Source organism: Emydura macquarii, unplaced genomic scaffold (assembly GCF_026122565.2).
Source record: "Emydura macquarii macquarii isolate MOO-44397 ecotype Brisbane River unplaced genomic scaffold, CSIRO-AGI_Emac_v2 contig_1363, whole genome shotgun sequence".
NCBI lineage: Eukaryota > Metazoa > Chordata > Testudines > Chelidae > Emydura > Emydura macquarii.
This window is the reverse complement of record NW_027131500.1, coordinates 1,318,237-1,332,427: the sequence shown is the minus strand read 5'-3', so window position 1 is coordinate 1,332,427 and position 14,191 is coordinate 1,318,237. Positions and strand designations below refer to the sequence as shown.

Below are 14,191 nucleotides of genomic sequence, written 5' to 3'. Positions count from 1 at the left end.
GGCTTTGCTTTGTGCACAGAAAGGAGCACGTATATTTCCCTGTGACTATTGTCCGTGCAGTATACGATTGAAACCTCTGTTTGAATATGTACTGAGTGGGTGGAATTTTTGTCCATTTTTCTGACACAGAAATGGTAGGGCAAGAGAAACCCCCTAAGTAACAGTTGGTTGCAGCCAGTCAGGACCTGCAGAGGTAATGGTGATCTATCCTTGGAGAGGGAATGGACGGTGGAGGAAAAGGGGAGAAGATATTTGGGTGGGGAATAGAACATCTGGACCCTCATTCCACCCTGACAGACAGAGATGATCTGTGCCTGCAGATGGGTGGGGCCAGAATGAGGGCAGCTGGCTTTAACAGTGTTACTGAGCATGCTCGGTATAAGCCAAGCAACACATCTGGGGGGCACGTGACCCTGCATGCCTCTCCCCCCTTGTGTTGCTTCTGCACAGGCTTCTACTGGACTAGAGTCCCTGCTTCCTGAGGAAATCACCATAGCCTCTCCCCAGGTGACACAACATCTGTTCCACAGTACCCGCTAGTAAGAACTTGGTTCCAGGTGTCATGTACATCTCTTTCCTTCCAGATCAATGCTGGAAGCACATGAGGCACCTGGTCCTTCAAGAACTGCCAGACAGGGCATCTCACTCCTCCCCTAGAGCCACTTACATACACAGAGGAGGTGCTGCTGGCTTGCAACCAAGGGTCACTGCAGGAAGTAAGAGTAATGGGATGTGCCCATGCTGCAAGGTCTAAATAACAGTTGTCACTCACCCGGGAAAGGAAGTGGGTCTCCTTGAGCATCGAATGTCAGAGAGAGGCATCCAGCTTCCTGCATGCGTCAGTGGAGAGCCTTACTAGAGTGGTTGATTCTGAGGGAGCCTGCAACTATAGACTTCTTTGACTGTTTGTTGGTACATCTGGAGGTGAATGTTACGCCAGGCACAGTACCGACGCCTGAGGCATTTGTACTCCGAGTGCTTCATGCTCTGGTGGCAGCACAACCTCCCAATTAACTAGCCTCCAGTGCGATTGTGCGACCTTCACAAAATGCACCCCCACCACCAATTGTGGGAGAGCCGAGGTGCCTGCCTGCCTGCCAGCAGGAGGAGGCATGGGGGAAACCTCACCATAGCACACCAGGGAAGGAGCAGAAGGTGGCTAGGCTTTGTTACTTTTGTGGTCGTTTTCTAATTCAAAGATCCATTTTGCGGTTCTCCCCCACGCCCCATTTTTCTCTGTGTACCCCCTTCCTCACATTTTAATTAGTAAAACTGCTTCAGTGTCACACGCTTTTGATGGTTTCCTTGGACAAAACTCTTCCCACTCTGCAGATATCTGGCATTTTCCAACAGGCAGCCTCTGCGTCACCGACCCTGGCACCAAATCAGCTCCTGTTCATCCAAGTCGTGCCACGGGATGGTCTCATTTTTCTGTGCTCAATTCTTGGGAATATGCATGTAGTTTGAACTCCCTTCACTGCGTCTAGCCTCCTGGCCACACTAGCAATGATCCCCAAAGGTGCCTCCTCTTCCTAAGGTACATTGCTATCTTGTACTTCCCTCAGTCGCCCCATGAGGGATTCCTTAACTTAGGTGTATAACTCGGTGTTTTGGTACCAATCAGGCTTTGAAAGTCCCAGCCACAATCTTTTGGAGTTGTTTTTATAGTTCTGGTTGACTGAAGTTTGAAGAAAATAGTAGTTTCCTCACCAAAATGGATGAGTATAACATTGTTTCTTCTTATTATAAAGTACATGAAATTTACAAACTTATGACTGGCTGAGAGAAATATGTGAGAAGAAGTCAGTAAGCTACAACATTTCATCAGAAGTCAATTATTTTGATGAAGTGGCTGGTATCTAGATTTCAGTGAAATTCTTCACTGCTGTGTCAAAGATCTTTCCTGCATCAAATAGTTTATTCTGCAGTTGAGGTCAGGTAATTACTCATTCTCTACAATAATGTTCTTTTAATGTTGTTTTTATAATTACTTCTGAGGCAGAAGGTTTAATCTACAAAAGATTGTTCCATGCTGAGCAGAATGTTCTTTAGTTCACTGGTTTTCTCTAGTAGACCTATAATGGATGGATGGATAATACGATGGAAATGAAGTTTCCATTTAGAAACATAGGAACTGCCATACCTCATCAGAGCAGTGGTCCATTTAGTCCAGTGTCCTGTCTTTAAGGGTATGTCTACACTGCAGTGGGGAGTGAGCTTCCCAGCTCTGGTAGAAAGATGCACTAAAAATAGCAGTATAGCCAGAGGCAACATGGGCAAGTTTGGGCTAGCTATCCGAATACGTACCAAGCGGGTCTGGGCAGGTTTGTACTCAGGCAGCTCACTTGAGCTCCTGCCCATGCTCCTCTGGGCCACATTGCTATTGTCTACCTGAGCTGGGAGCCATGCTCCTAGCTGTAGTCTTTGATGTACTCTAAAAGTGGCCAGCACCAGATGCTTCAGAGGAAGGTGCAATAACCTGCCTATAGGGAATATTTCGTCTTAACTCTCATCATTACATTGTTTAATTTAGACCATGAAGCATGAGAACTTTTGCCAATTAAAATATAAATGATCCTGTGTATTGTAACTGCAGACGTTCTCTCTGTCTCTCCATGTTTTAATTGTACTACACTTTTGAGCTCAGTGTTACCTAGTGGCAATGAGTTCCACAGACGAATCATGCACTTTCATCTTTTTGTCAGTTTTAAAATTGCCTTTCCATTTTGTTTCCCCATGTTCTTATATTATGAGAGAGGATAAATAAGAGTTCCTGTTTACTTCTGAATATCATTCATTATTTCATATACCTCTAGTATTCCACATGAGGGAGTTCTATTGATTTATATAATAGCATCATAATATTTTTTAGTGTTTTCTATCCCAGTCTTTATACATCCCACACTTGTTTGTTTTTTCCACTAGTTAATATTGTCTGCTAATGTTGAAAATTCTTAGTTGTCTAGCCATTTAGTGATTCTTTGTCTTTGTTCCTGAGAAGATTCACTTCACCTTTCCTTGTTTGTTATTCTCTAGGAAAAGTCAGACCAAAGAGGCTGGCAGTTTTCTGAGTGACAGTTCAATAGCTGATCACAGATGTGGAAGATTGCATCTGTTCTACCTTCAGTGTCACAGCTAGATCCATTTCTCAAATCAGCAATTTATATCCAGTCCCCTGCTTAAATAGTCATACAATTCTAGTACAAGCCTATTAATTAGTCTACAGTACAAGGGTATGTTTGCATCTCGATTCTTTTGGAAAAATGGATTGGGTTTCACATATGTCGTAGTGTGACTAGAAAACTAGCTTTTTATTCATGGACTCTTGTATATTTGCCCTTCACCCTAGGGGCTTGTTCTAAACTATAATAGCTTATTCTATATGGCAATGGTTTAAAAATATTGTATTTTAATTTTACAGGTATAGAGAAAAGAGAGCCTACATTTGCCCCATTTCAATCCCTTAGCCTATCTTAATATAATTAAAAAATGAACAATAGATGAAGCGTGGCTTCTTTGATGAACACTGTTATATCTCTGATATTTTACATATTTCTGATACATTTAGTAATGGTGACTAAAGATGTATTGTAATTGCAACTGAAATTCTATTACCTTTTTTAATAGGCAGGAAGAGCAGCCAAGGCCATTTTTACTCCATCCATGCTTGAGGAACTCTGACGAAGAAGTAAGATTCCTGCAATCATGTTCTCAAATTCTGGTGTATTGTCTCCTACCCTCAAAGGATGCCCAGTCTCTCAGCTTGCGCATAGTCCTTGCAGACATACTTGCAACAAAAGGTAGATTATAGATCAGAGATCATTAAAGACTTACCTACCTACAGTACTAGTACAAACCATTTAATATACATGTATTGACTTCACACTTTAAGTTCTAAAATTAAACGTCTGTCACAACCTGCACATGCAGAGGCTGGTATAGTTAGTATCTTTTAGATGGACATGAGACACTTTAATTAGCTAGTGCTATGAAATTATAAGACAAGGCACTGAGCTCTCTGGCATGGATTTAGTAAGCCACGTCATTATGTGTTTAAACACATGTAGTCACATGCTCCAAATTAAGCCTATATTTAAGTTCTCTCCTGAATCAGGGCCAGAGTGCTCAGCACCTTGCAGCACTGGAGCCATTCCATCCTCTTATTCTGTCCTAAAGGAAACCAAACTGTTAGCATTCTACACTGGAGTGACCTTCTGGAGAGCATTTGAGTGGGCCTGGGCTTTTATACCTTACTCAGATGAGTAGAATCCTGAACTAAGGATGTGAACATGACTGAAGCATAATACAAGATCTAAAAAAAAGAATTATTCATTGATTGTTGTAGTTTGTTCTTTTTATAAAATGCACTTTTAATTGGATGATGAAACCACTAATCACTTTGCCCTTTTTTGAATTTGGAGTTGGGGACAATTTTTGATATTGCAAAGTTTCAGGTAATCCCCATATAGTACAGTTGATTTTTAATTCATAGTTCTTCACCTTTCTAGACTCTGTGTGTAACATTCTCTCAGATATACAGCAAAAAGAGCAGAAACAGACACTTGAAATGTTGCAGTTTAGGTTCAGCTCCTTTAACCTGTATAAACTTTTTAATGACTTGAATTTCTAGTTTCCTCAATCCCAGTGACAGTTGACAGTAATGAATAGAGAAAATAAAAGGTTTAGGAAAAGGGTAAACTTCAGTCTAAAAGGAGTGGTGATACACTATGTAATCTGAGAATTAAATCATAATTCCTTGGAATTTTATCAACCTGCTTTGTTTTAATTTGTGTTCAAAATGTTTACACTGAGGCCATGTCTACATTAGTGAGTTTACAGCGGCACAGCTGTAAAATCTCTCATATAGCCACTCTGTGCTGAAGGGAGAGAGCTCTCCCATCGACATAATAAAACCACCTTCACAAGTGGCAGTAGCTATGTTGGTGGGAGAAGCTCAAGGGTTTTTTTCACACCCCTGAGCGACATACATTTTGCTGACATAAGTGGTTATGTATGGCCTGAACTTGCGTTTGAGTTAGAACATGACATTTTCTCTTTTGCACAGTGATTTTGTTCTTAAATTTCTTCTCCCAGTACTGAAGCCATTGGTGGAGCTGCTGAGTGATCCAGATTACATCAATCAAATGCTGCTCAGCCAAATGGAGTACAGAGAACAGGTGAATGAGCATCACAAGAAAGCCTACACATATGCTCCTTCTTATGAGGAGTTCATCAAGCTCATTAACAGCAACTCTGACGTTGAGTTCCTGAAACAACTAAGGTATCTGACGTTCTATTATAGAATGTTCAAAACTAAGCATGCTTCTCCTGCCCATTCATTACTGAGACCTGTGTGAAGTGTGATTTCAGTGAAGCAGAGAGAGGAAATATAAGCCTTAACATTTAACGAAGCTCCAAAATAATCTGCTCTTCGTTTAGGCAGCAGGAAATATTAAAATTATTCCATTATGACTGGCTGGTGTATATTAAAGTCTCTTCAATTATTTAAAGGCATATAGGAGTTTTCTCTGCAGCAGGCCCCTGATCAAAGGAGTCAGAGAGGAATAATGTGTTGACTTTCCATTACTATGTAATGTCTTCTTAGTAAATTGCATCTCTAAGAAATACATTAAGTACTTCCTTTTGGGCTGGCTGATTCTGTAATGTGAAGTTTATAGGGTTGGGCTGTAATGCGTGTTACGACCTCTTAGGAGGTTTTGAGGAATTCTTAGAGGCAGATGGCTCCCAATCATGCCCTTTTGAATACAGCTCAGGTTCTGAGTTTGGAGGCCATCATTTAACTCTTATAAAATTAAATAAAATAATAAGCTCTTACATAGAATGAATATTCCCATTCTTAGTGTTCCGTGCTGTGATACCAAGGCACCTATCTAAAATTCATCCTTAATACCTCCCCATTTTTTTCTTCCCCTCTTGTTCCCAAAAACTCGGAGCATGGCTTCTCTTTTCACTTCTTCCTTCCCACTTCCTTCATGATGCAAGATAACACCCCTGTTCCTAACCTGCTTCTAAGTACCAGAAGATGGGTCCCCAGAAAGGGCCAGCAGCCTCCCCCTAGCCTAGAACAAATGGATACTCCAGGTTTCATGTTAGTTCTTCTCCATCTCATCTTTTGATCTGATCTGCCTCCCTCTTGCTTTTTGACTTGAGGAAAGAGTTTGGAATTCCTAGCCAGGGTAAATGGGTTATGTTGGAACTGCACAGTGTTCCTGGCATTGGGGAAGGTGTCAGGTTGCATCTCTGTTAAGCCTCCCAGTGGCCAGATGTCTTTCCTAGCACAGTGCTTTGTATCAGTACCTCAAGGGTCCAGAAATAAGCCAGTTCCCAGGTGTCCTCCTACTGAGAATTAGCAAGTTTCCTAAGGGTTGATGTCATCACTGCTGTTTGCCATGAATCTTTTTTTAATACCCAGATTTTTAAACCTATTGTCACAATTTACAGCTTACAAGTGATTCTCTGACTATGCTGATAAGCAAGGCTGATGGTAAAACTAGATTAATCTAAGAAGTCACCCTGCAAAGTTGGAAAGAATATTATGAGTTCACATATAACCATCCTGAAGCAACTCCTTGTCCAGATCTGGATGAATTAGTAGTGGATGCAATCCCTGACCTTGAAACTTGTGGAGATGCACCTATGTTGGAAGAGGTTTGCTCTGCCATAAAGAAACTGTGAAGTGGGCATGCTGTCAGACATAACGGCATAATACCCAAGCTTTTCAGGTGTGCCTTAGAGCCCATTATGCCAACTTTTTGTCCAGGCTTGGACTACTGGGAAGGTACCAGCGGAGTGAGAGATCATTATCCTGCTCTATAAGGAGAAAGGCCCATGCGCTGAGTATGGTAGCTATAGGCCAATAGCTGTACTCTCTGTCCCTGGAAAAATCTTTGCACATGTCCTACTCCCCTGGCTCCAGCCTTTCCTTCTCTAATGATATTGCCCAGAGCAATAGGCTTCACTGCAGGGTGATCTACAATGGACACTATACTTACTGTCTGTCTTTTTGCTGAGATCCGTCATGAATTTAACTGGCCTTTGACAACAGCATATTAAAGGCAGTCTGCGGTTCTGTCACTAGAACTTTCTTGTGGAAGGCCTTAGGGGGCGTCAGTGTTCCCAATATCCTTCTGAGGCTAATTGAAGATCTGCATAATGACTCAGGGCATGTATAAGTTGGGGGACCCATAGGTCTGACAGGTTTCACACTAGATCTGGTGTGAAACAGGGATGTGTCCTGGTCTCAACCCTGTTCTGCTGTGCAGTGGATTGGCTCCTTGAACATATCTCTGCAAATGTCAATATAACTGTCAGTTCAACCTCTTTTTCTGACCTGGATTATGTGGATGATGATGTCCTCTTTTATCAGGATGCAGATGGTCTCAAAGATACACTAGAAAGCTTCCAGCATGTGGCAGCTGCGCTTGGGTTATGAGTTTCTTGGACAAAAATTCTTAGTGTTGGTGCAAAAGTTGTGATACAAGACATGTGCCTCTGACAAACCGTGGAAGTAGTGGATGATTTCATCTATCTAGGCAGTAAACTATCATCAAATGGGCAGCCAGCCAGATATCTTAAGGAGAAAATGGTTTAGCAGTGTCTGCCATGAAGGACCTGCGTAGGATCTGTAGCCAAAATAAGGTGAAACTATATACAAAAGTACAGATTTATCAAGCCTGCATATTTTTTATTCTTTTGTATGGCTCTGAAACATGGACATTGCTTAAAACAGGAGGCAAGAGGCATTTCATATTCATTGCCTGTGGCGGCTACTGGGTATAAGATGGTTTGACTTTATCAGTAATAGGGATGTATCATTTAGAACTGGCCTCCAAACAGCTGAGAAGTCATCATTGACTACTGCCAGTTGGTCCTTTTTGGTCGTGTTGCTTGCCTCGGAGGCAAAGTCCCAGCACATCTATCTTCAAAGCTCACATTCAAGGTCAGGAGAGGACACTGTCAGTCATGGACTGGCAGCAATCATGCGGTCTCCCACAATTAACCTGGCTTCACCAACTCAGTAATAGCCTGTGGAGCTTTTCGGAGCCTGGAATAAAATATGTGGTCTTGGACACTGTATACAGACATCTGTCTAAGAATGCTGTTGTTGATTAGCTCCCCTTTTTCTTGCACCTTTTTCTACCCTAATTGGATGCATTTTTTCTGAATTATTTTTGTTTAATTTTGGATAGCATGTCTTTTCTTCTGCACTTTCAGCTTTGACAGTGGAAGCTAGCCATTTTGTATTTTAGTTCTCTCTGCCGTTCCTGTGGCGTGAGCAACTACTGTCTGCCTAAGATAAGGACATAGCTGTTATGTGACAACCACAGCGAATGGAAGTGTTACTTTCAAAAGACTAATGTTGAGTTATATAAATGGAGGAGGGGTGATACCTCCAGAGATGAATTTCAGGATATGGCCCTGCTGGGCTAATAAACTGCTTGACCCACTAGTAGGGCCAAGTTTGTGGGGGAAATGGAATGGCTGGAGAGGCAGCATCAACCCACTCTCTGCTACTCAAACATCACAGGCACTCATTTCTTTGCTGTATAAATGCATGCTGTGTTTCTCTGCAGGATTCTCCCTTTCCTCCACTAGGGCTGTCATAGTCAGGGTTTCCTCTTCCACTTCCCTTCTCTGCTGGGATTCTTGTGAGTTAGTCCTTACATACATCATATTGCTTGTAGCATTGGCTCCAGGAAGGGGCAGGATGGTTGCTGAGGGAGCCAGCAAAGGCAGCTGTATCCATCCATGCCCATGGAACCTTCTGCAGGGGAAGAAGAATCAGTGTTTCTGTCTCTGGGCAGTGATCAAAAGTGGAGATGTGAGGGAGATTTGGCAGCAACTGAGCATGAGAGTGGGGGAAGCTGAGGTGTTAGGGAGCAGCTCTAGTAGCAACAAGGCAAGCTTTGTATGGCCCTATCTGTTTTAGGTATTACTGTGGTCCCCATTCTCTTACTGTTTCACTACACCTCAGTGAGGTAAGGAAGCACTGTTATCTCCATTTTACAGATGCAGAGAGAACTGAGGCACAGAGAGACTAAGCAGCTTGTCCTAGGTCATACAAGCAGTGTTTGGAGGAGTAGGGTGTAGAACCCGAATCTCCCACATCCCACGCTGGCCACTGAACCATCCTTCCTTTCTCTTCATTTGATCTTCGTAGCAGAGCCAGCCTAAGAGCAGTTAAGTGTTGGAGCACTGCAGATGCAATTTCCATGAGGGAATGTGACTACTGAACGTATCTCCTGTTAGATCCATGTGCTTGGGGCTGAATAAACAGCTTTTCTTTTTTCTGTTCTCCATTTCCACACCCTGCTCTGAAACAACCTATATTTTCCAAAGAGGAAAATGCATTTAGGAGATAGAGTGAAATTATTTTGTTGCTTGGCTACTGATTGTTCATCTGCTGTAAAATTTACTCTTTACTCTGGGCCAGCATGCTGTGCTACTGACAGTATAAATTACTCCTTATTAGACTGTTGGAAACCTAAATAGACATGAGGTTTATTAGTGTAATAACACTAATGGAGCTGCTTGCTTCAGCTGAAACCTCCTAATCCTTTTGTTGTTGTTCTGGTACAATTAATGTGCACTGTATTCTGTTATTAGCTCTCTAGGTTCCTTTAAATTGTATTGTGTAATATCAGAGGGCAAACTCGCTGTATGAAGTACTGTGTTTTTTGGCTACATTTATATGTTCATTTTCCAGTCTACGGAATGGTGGACTTATCTCGAGCTGTGGTCTTGTAAGCCCCAAGCAACAGTGGGTCTGATCAGAACTTGAATTGGAAGCCTTCAGGGAAATCACAGGATTCTTGCAGGGAAATGGTGTTTGTGATTCAGCAGGTGATACTGTTTGCTCCAGAGTTTGTATAATAACTGTACCTCAGCTTGGTGTAAGAGTAGTGCTGTGCTGCTGGAAGTGCAGTCTCCTTGCTATATCTAATTTGTCCGTCAGTCTGTCCCCATTCCCATGATGTATGAACATCTGTGGAAGAGACATAACCTCTTGTGGCCATGTAAAGATTCAATGGCACATTTTCCAGAGTCGGATAGTGATTTGCCTGTGAAAGTTTTCAGGGTTGAGGTTGGAGAAATCACACACAGGCGTCTATGTGGATGAACAAAGTCAATGACATTTCATAGTATATTGAGCTAATAAACTACAGGAAAGTATATAGGAGAAGGGAAAATAAGCTATTGAATGCTTACAACTAGGGAGCAAGTTACTTTGTGGTGGTGTAGTGGGGAGAATTTTTCTGATTCCCTTCCAGTAAGTCTCTGGATGATTGTCAACCCTGGTTTCCTGGTCAAATTCCATTCTGGGCAATGGCATTCTGCTCACCTAAAATTCCCTGTATCCTATCATTTTAGTTGGAGGACATTCTTTATTCGTTGTCCTAGAATGATGTGTAGCATTTCTGTGCACTTTTTTTTTTAGGCTATTAACCCACAAAGATTGTATTAAGAATGACAAACTTTTCATTTTAGTTTAGCTTATATTTGAAAATAAGCTAACTGATAACCTTTAAGACATCTGATTTCAGTAATAACAATTTTATAGTCTAGACTTGGCTGTTGAGGAGAGTTATCCTAAGACACTATAATTAGTGAGAAACTCGTATTCCTTTGAAACACCCAAGGAGTGCTTTGTCATTGGAGAAAAATTTAATTACTTCCCATTTCCTGAGATCAAGATATCATATCACTGCACTGAAAGTGTCCAAGTATTGATGGATAATTCCTCAGGTTTTTGATTCTCACAGCAGTCAAACTAGTTCCAATTCCTAAGAGAAGTGGGGTTGTCCATAATATATGTGGATACACAGCCCTCTTTCTGTAATCTCACTGGGCTTTCTGTCAGATTGATTAATTAACTAAATTTTGATAGGATTTAAGGTGATTGGAACTGGGTACTTGTTGTTTGTGTCAAGGGAGTGATCAACAGCTGGGAAGATAAAAAGTTAGGCAAGGCTGTTGGGAAGGGGATCATAGCCCATAGAGTGCACTGTTATAATTCACATAGCTAGCTTTCACAACTTATAAATGCCTTTTAAAAAATTTTCTACCTCACAAGAGAATACTTGGGGGTGGGTAGACTGCTCAGCTCTTCAAAAGGTTAATAATTGATTTTAAAAGTTGCTGTTATATTTTTAAAAACCTCTTACAGAACAGTCACTTCCCTAATATTTGCCAAGGAGCTCAGTAATGCTAATACGAGTATAGGATGGTAGTTCTTTAAGTGTCTCAGTTACCGGGGTTTATTATTATTATTGAATAACATTGTTTTAAAGCCAAGTATTGAGAAAGTGAGATATAGTTTGTAGGGAGAGGTTGATTTCATGGTCATAGTCTTTTGTTTTTAAAGTGGAAGAGGGGCATCTTTATTTTAATTTTTTTATTTTAAAGGTAACTGAATTTTGTGGATTAGAAAACCATCCAATCAGAAACAGTATGGACTGTTTTCTTTAGTTTTCTTCTGGATTGCCTACATAAATTGGCCCTGATTGGAAGGTTATAAAGTCTTCTCTGTTAGTGTATAGTTGACATAGCCAACATGACAAGGCCATGCCCTTCACAACATTTCCACATTCTCTACATGAAATGTCTGTCATTCTTAAATCTTATTGCTGAGACTTTGCATCTTGACAAGAATTCTCTGTTGGCTTATCTTTAATACAAAAAGTCTTTCTAAGTTGAGAAGGTCAACTTTTTTTTTTTTTTTTCCTTCACTTTATCATCTGTCTTGTCTTAGGTCTTACATTATTCTATGTGATGTTTGTACATGTTTTCTTTAGAATTCTTTTTAAACAATAGAAGAACTTTGTTTCTTGTTAGTTTTTGAGAGAGACTTTTCAAATTGTAGTTTATTAGTATTAATAATATACATTTTAGTTCATGACTGGTTCCCTAGTGAAAACTTGTTCTCTTGTTATGCAGACATATCTCTTTGGTTTCCATAAGTGAAGAACATAAGAATGGCCATGCTAGGTCAGATCAGTGGTCCATCTAGCCCTGTATCCTGTCTTCCAACAATGGCCAGTGCCAGATGTGTCAGATGGAATGAATGGAGCAGGGCAATTATTATTATTATTATCCCACAGTATTCTTGCCAGCAAGTTAAAGAAGTATGGGTTGGATGAATTGACTATAAGGTGGATAGAAAGCTGGCTAGATCATCGGGCTCAACGGGCAGTGATTAACAGCTCAATGTCTAGTTGGCAGTCAGTATCAAGCGGAGTCAGTCCTGGGGCTGGTTTTGTTCAACATCTTCATTAATAATCTGGATGCTGGGATGGATTGCACTGTCAGCAAGTTCATGGATGACACTTATTTTGTTTCACCTTTGAATTTTAAGACCATGGTTTTGTATTATGTTTTCATTAATTGTATTAAATTTTTAAGAACCCATCATATAGTATCCCCAGGGTTTCAGTGGAGAGAAAAGGACATCCTAATTTTTACCAGGCTTTTTTGAATGATTTTAATTTTTTGTTTGTTCTGTCTTTGAAAATTCTCCTTTCCCACACTGTTCCTGGACACACACTCTCCCTCTGAATGGGAATGTACCTGCCATATGAAGTGACTGGGTTTACCAGTGAGTTTGTTCTACGTTTTTACTTCTTAAAGTGTGAATGTGAAGAGCAAACTATAAAAGACTATCTTTTTATCTTTTTTTCCTCTCCTCTTAAAACTAGGTATCAGATCGTAGTGGAAATAGTTCAAGCAACCACAATCAGCAACTTTCCCCAAATGAAGAGACAGAAAGGTAAGCATGCATTCTGTTAGGAGTTAAAGCTGTATATTTAACATAATAAACAAGATATCCAAATTTAAGACATGTACATAGCTGGGTTTGTGTGCACAGCTCCTGGACAGATTTTGGAATGTACCTTTTCACATGAGATTTTAATGTTCTGGTTTTCACACACTTGCCAAAGTAGTACTTAGTTTTGCTTCGCTTGTTCAATTGTGGTTAAAATTTATTTGCCAAAATCTTACTTTCATTATAGACAAGTTTCAGAAAGTAAGTAATATCTGTCACTGGTATACCAACTCTTGTTCTATTAAGGTTTTTGCAATAATGTGGTATTGTACATGGTACAGTAAAACCTTTTAAATTACTGAATTGCACACATTTGCTGGCTAATACTTGTCCTTGCATCTCTGTTCAGAATTAGCCCTCTTTTCAACCTCTAATCCAGTCTTTAAAAAAAAAAATTGTCCAGTATCAACTCCACTTGATACTCCCTAGCACCAATATTATTATATAGAAGTTTGTGTTTCTCTCTAATCTAAATGACTAAGAGCACTGTGGGGTTGATCCTCATAAGCTTGCAAGAAAGGAGGATATTTGGAGGACACATTCAAAATATGTTATGGATTCATGAGGCACTGTCTCAGTCTCCATGAGGCTGTCTGGGATACCAGTTATAATACAGGTGAAGGGATTACCATTCTGAGGTAGTGGATTAGTGTATGTTGAAAGGGTGAGGAGTGGGAGAGGAATAAGGGACACTATAACACAGAATGAAAGATTGGGAGAAGGGGCCTCAGTTTACACAATCTGATTCAGATTTTCCTGCAGGTTCTCATTAATATGCCCCAAAACTTGTGGGCACATTTGCTTATATATAGTGCACCACACATTTATACACAAAATTGGATAATGACAGGCCTCGCTACAGTATCTACTTTCCACCCTCAAGAATACACATACAGTGAGGGCTGGCTGTAACTTTCCCTGCTACGTCTTTCAAAAGAGGCAGCTCCACCCCCGCCATCCATGTCCACCTTCATTAGATCAAAGGCAATTCCAATTCTCAAGCTAGGATGCCTGGGCCCATTCCCCATCATATCTTCTGAATTTAGTGAGATTGTGGTCTTGTCATTGTTGAGGCTTATGCTATAAGAGCAGTTAAATTAATATTATGTCCTTTTCTTTTTACATGCTTCAATACACCCCTCCCCAATTTTTAAAATACCTATTTTATTATCCTTTCAATAGATGCTGTATACTTAAAAATATTTATAGGCATGTACAATTTATACTCCCGCCTATGAACATTTTATTTGACTTTGTTGTCTTTTCTCAAAAAAACGTTGATTTTCATGTCTGCAAGAAATTGCAGTGATAGCAAAGGTTTTGGACATAATTTTCACTTGGACATGG

The 14,191-nt window shown here is 40.5% G+C and overlaps 1 protein-coding gene across 1 annotated transcript in view; it reads left to right on the top strand.

The window, feature by feature from the left end:
- Positions 1-14,191, top strand: part of SNX25 (sorting nexin 25) — a 127,107-nt gene that overhangs the window by 43,728 nt on the left and 69,188 nt on the right. Inside the window, exons 4-6 of the mRNA XM_067551640.1 lie at positions 3,628-3,800; positions 5,095-5,281; positions 12,717-12,787. Coding sequence (XP_067407741.1) covers positions 3,628-3,800; positions 5,095-5,281; positions 12,717-12,787 — 431 coding nt within the window. The remainder of the gene's footprint in view (positions 1-3,627; positions 3,801-5,094; positions 5,282-12,716; positions 12,788-14,191) is intronic.